The 2,974-nt window shown below is 42.0% G+C and overlaps 1 protein-coding gene across 1 annotated transcript in view; it reads left to right on the top strand.

Annotated features, from left to right (window-relative positions):
- Positions 1 to 1,808, top strand: part of LOC119301043 (phototropin-1A-like) — a 7,149-nt gene extending 5,341 nt beyond the window's left edge. Inside the window, exons 18-23 of the mRNA XM_037577946.1 lie at positions 202 to 317; positions 502 to 624; positions 755 to 806; positions 893 to 1,005; positions 1,121 to 1,261; positions 1,485 to 1,808. Of these exons, the coding sequence (XP_037433843.1) occupies positions 202 to 317; positions 502 to 624; positions 755 to 806; positions 893 to 1,005; positions 1,121 to 1,261; positions 1,485 to 1,583 (644 nt within the window). The 3' untranslated portion in view covers positions 1,584 to 1,808. The remainder of the gene's footprint in view (positions 1 to 201; positions 318 to 501; positions 625 to 754; positions 807 to 892; positions 1,006 to 1,120; positions 1,262 to 1,484) is intronic.
- The last annotated feature ends 1,166 nt before the right edge of the window (positions 1,809 to 2,974 follow it).

Below are 2,974 nucleotides of genomic sequence, written 5' to 3'. Positions count from 1 at the left end.
GCATCACAGCATTATTAATGGCAATTATGTCCACCTTTCAAATGCATATGCCTTCAGTAAGGAGTTAGCCCTTGCAGCATATTTTCTGTAAGGCCTTAAAAGTAATGTTTCCTTATCCGAATAAAAAAGAGCTGGCATAATACAGGTTGAGATTTCTACTGCTTATAAGGTGTCATGTTTACTCTTGTTTAATATTATTTATATCCTCAGGTATAATCTACCGAGACTTGAAGCCAGAGAATATCTTACTTCATAGAGACGGGCACATATCCCTGACAGACTTTGATTTATCTTGCCTGACATCTTGCAGACCGCAGGTAAAAAGACACTAAATTTGATTTGAAAAAAATTAACTTAATTTTGAAGCTCTTTCTCTTACAATAAATCATAAAAATGCATATAGTTTTTATGCATTGCTGGCCCTAAAAAGGGAAGGTTGACTTCAGTATATTCATAGGTTATGTGATGAGGTGAAGTAATTATCTGTTCCTGTTTTGGTAGGTCTTTCTTCCAGAAGAAGGTAATAAGAAAAGCAGGAGGAAAAGCAGGAGTTCACCCATATTTTTTGCGGAACCTATGCGAGCATCCAATTCATTTGTTGGTACAGAGGAGTACATCGCACCTGTATGTACTTTCTCTTGGTTTTTTTTTAGTTTATTCTTCACCGTTTTTGCAACATATCCATTGTTTCCCTGTGTTTTCGTGTGTGCATAATGTAGAGTATTTAATTCTGATACTGGTCCTTGTGTTGCAGGAGATTATTACCGGAGCTGGCCATACAAGTGCTGTTGATTGGTGGGCGCTAGGTGCATAGCTCTTCCACCAACTATGCAGTTTCTTTGTGCATATGTTATTATACGGTAATTCTAATGAAAGCCATTTGGTGATGCAGGGATTCTTCTGTATGAAATGCTGTATGGCTACACACCCTTCAGAGGTAAAACCAGGCAAAGGACCTTTGCCAACATCCTACACAAGGACATCAGATTCCCCGCGAGTATATCGGTACGGTAATTAAGAAAGCGGCTTAGCATATATTCCTATATTATTTCTGAAGAAAAATTTGGTTGACAAGGAAAGTTTACTCGGGGTTGCACATGGGTGATGTGTGAATGAGCAGGTGAGCCTCCCAGCGAGGCAGCTGATCTACAGGTTGCTGCACAGGGATCCTGCGAATAGAATGGGATCGTATGAGGGATCGAATGAGATAAAACAACACCCGTTCTTCCGCGGCATCAACTGGGCCCTTGTGCGGGGCACGGTAATGAACACTCACTCCATTATTATCATGACTAGCTAGCAATAATACCCAGCTGCCGCCGGTTATTTGTGACCTTTTTGTAAAGACGAAATGGCGCACCGTTTTTTTATGCCTGTTTGATAGAAGAAAACCAAAAACGAAATTTGTTCAGAGTCTTAGTTATTAGCTAGCTAAATAAATGGTTGTGACTAATTTGTTTGTGTGTGAAACTGGCGTGGTGCAGGCTCCTCCAAAGATGGACGCTCCACTGTTGTCGGACGACGTGGACAAGGGATTGGGCGACGCTGCTGCCGCCGCTGATAATTACACCGACATGTTCTGAACGAAGAAGGTGGATGGACAGACAGAGATGCCAAAGATGTATCCTGGCCGTGCTAGCTCAATCATGCGTGTTTCGTTTGCTGTTGCTGGCTGTTTTTTTTCTGTTGGTACCCATACTTCGGTAGGGGATGGAATAAGCGCTGGAGTTGTTGAGCGCAATGTAGTAGTCCTGTATCGGGATAGTATTAATAAGCAATTAAGGTGCGTATATGCGTGCGTCCAATGATGGATGGGGTATTGGGCTTGAAGAAACGGACTTGGGAGTTGATGCATAGTCTTCCAACAATTACCAGGAGGAGGAGATGCAGGAGCGGCGACGGAGGCCCCTGCCGAAGTTGCCGTCTCCGGCCGGCCGGCCGCCGCGCGCCTGCGGAGACAAGTTCAAATTTCTTGTGCCGCCGTCGAAAGAAAATAACAAGGGTTTGAAGGAGTAGATTTGAACACTGAGCGAGCCATGGAGCAAACTGGAATCCCGGCGGATAGGATACCGGCCACCACCAGTAGGATACTGTACATAATAAGTGTTTTGTTCTAAGTCCAAGCTTTAAAATGTTAACCAACTTTATAAAAAATAGTAGTAACATATATGACATCAAACTGGTATGTTATGAAATTACATTTCAAAACGGATCTAGTGATACTATTTTAGTGCCATAAATAGTGCTATTTTTTCCTAGAAAGTTGGTCCAAAATTTAAAATTTTGACTTAAGACAAAAACTAGATATAGACTTATTCGCGGACGGAGGGAGTACATGATCCTCCTGAATCCTAGATTAGATCGCCCCGCACGTACTATTTCCCAATTAATTCATTCTGGCTTCAGAATCGCGCACGGCACTAGTTTCATCTCGTGCTCAATCGTTCCCTTCAGGAACAGTGCATGATTTGCAGAATAGTTTCAATCCAGTTCATTTTCGCTTGATCTGAATTGGCAGAATTGTTGTTGATGGTTTTATTTTAGGATTTTGATAACCAGCGGACGTTCGTTGGGAGGGCATGGCAAATCGAATGATTTTCATGACAATTTGTGGTCTCCGTGGATGGCAAGAAAAAAAACACTAGCAAGCAATGGCAAATCCGTAAAGTTCGGTATTTTGCCAATATCCGCAAAACTCACCTTATTCTCCCTTTGAGTAATCCTCAATGGATGAGCCTTAAATCACCCAAGATTGATTTTGAAGACGACCACCACACCTTTATAAACTATATATAAAGCACACCATGCACAAGAAAGCTTTCAGATAATCTTTTCGGTGCACACCACAATCAAGGAATCTCTCGGCCTTGACTCGTACCACTTAGGAGCCCAAATCTCCAAAAGTAAAAAAAAAATACTCAATGAAATCAACGGGGAACTAAAATCGGTTTAGTGAAAGTGTAGACCGAGGGAT

This window comes from Triticum dicoccoides, chromosome 5A, assembly GCF_002162155.2.
Source record: "Triticum dicoccoides isolate Atlit2015 ecotype Zavitan chromosome 5A, WEW_v2.0, whole genome shotgun sequence".
NCBI classification, from domain to species: Eukaryota; Viridiplantae; Streptophyta; class Magnoliopsida; order Poales; family Poaceae; genus Triticum; species Triticum dicoccoides.
This window is presented reverse-complemented; position numbering and strand designations above follow the sequence as displayed.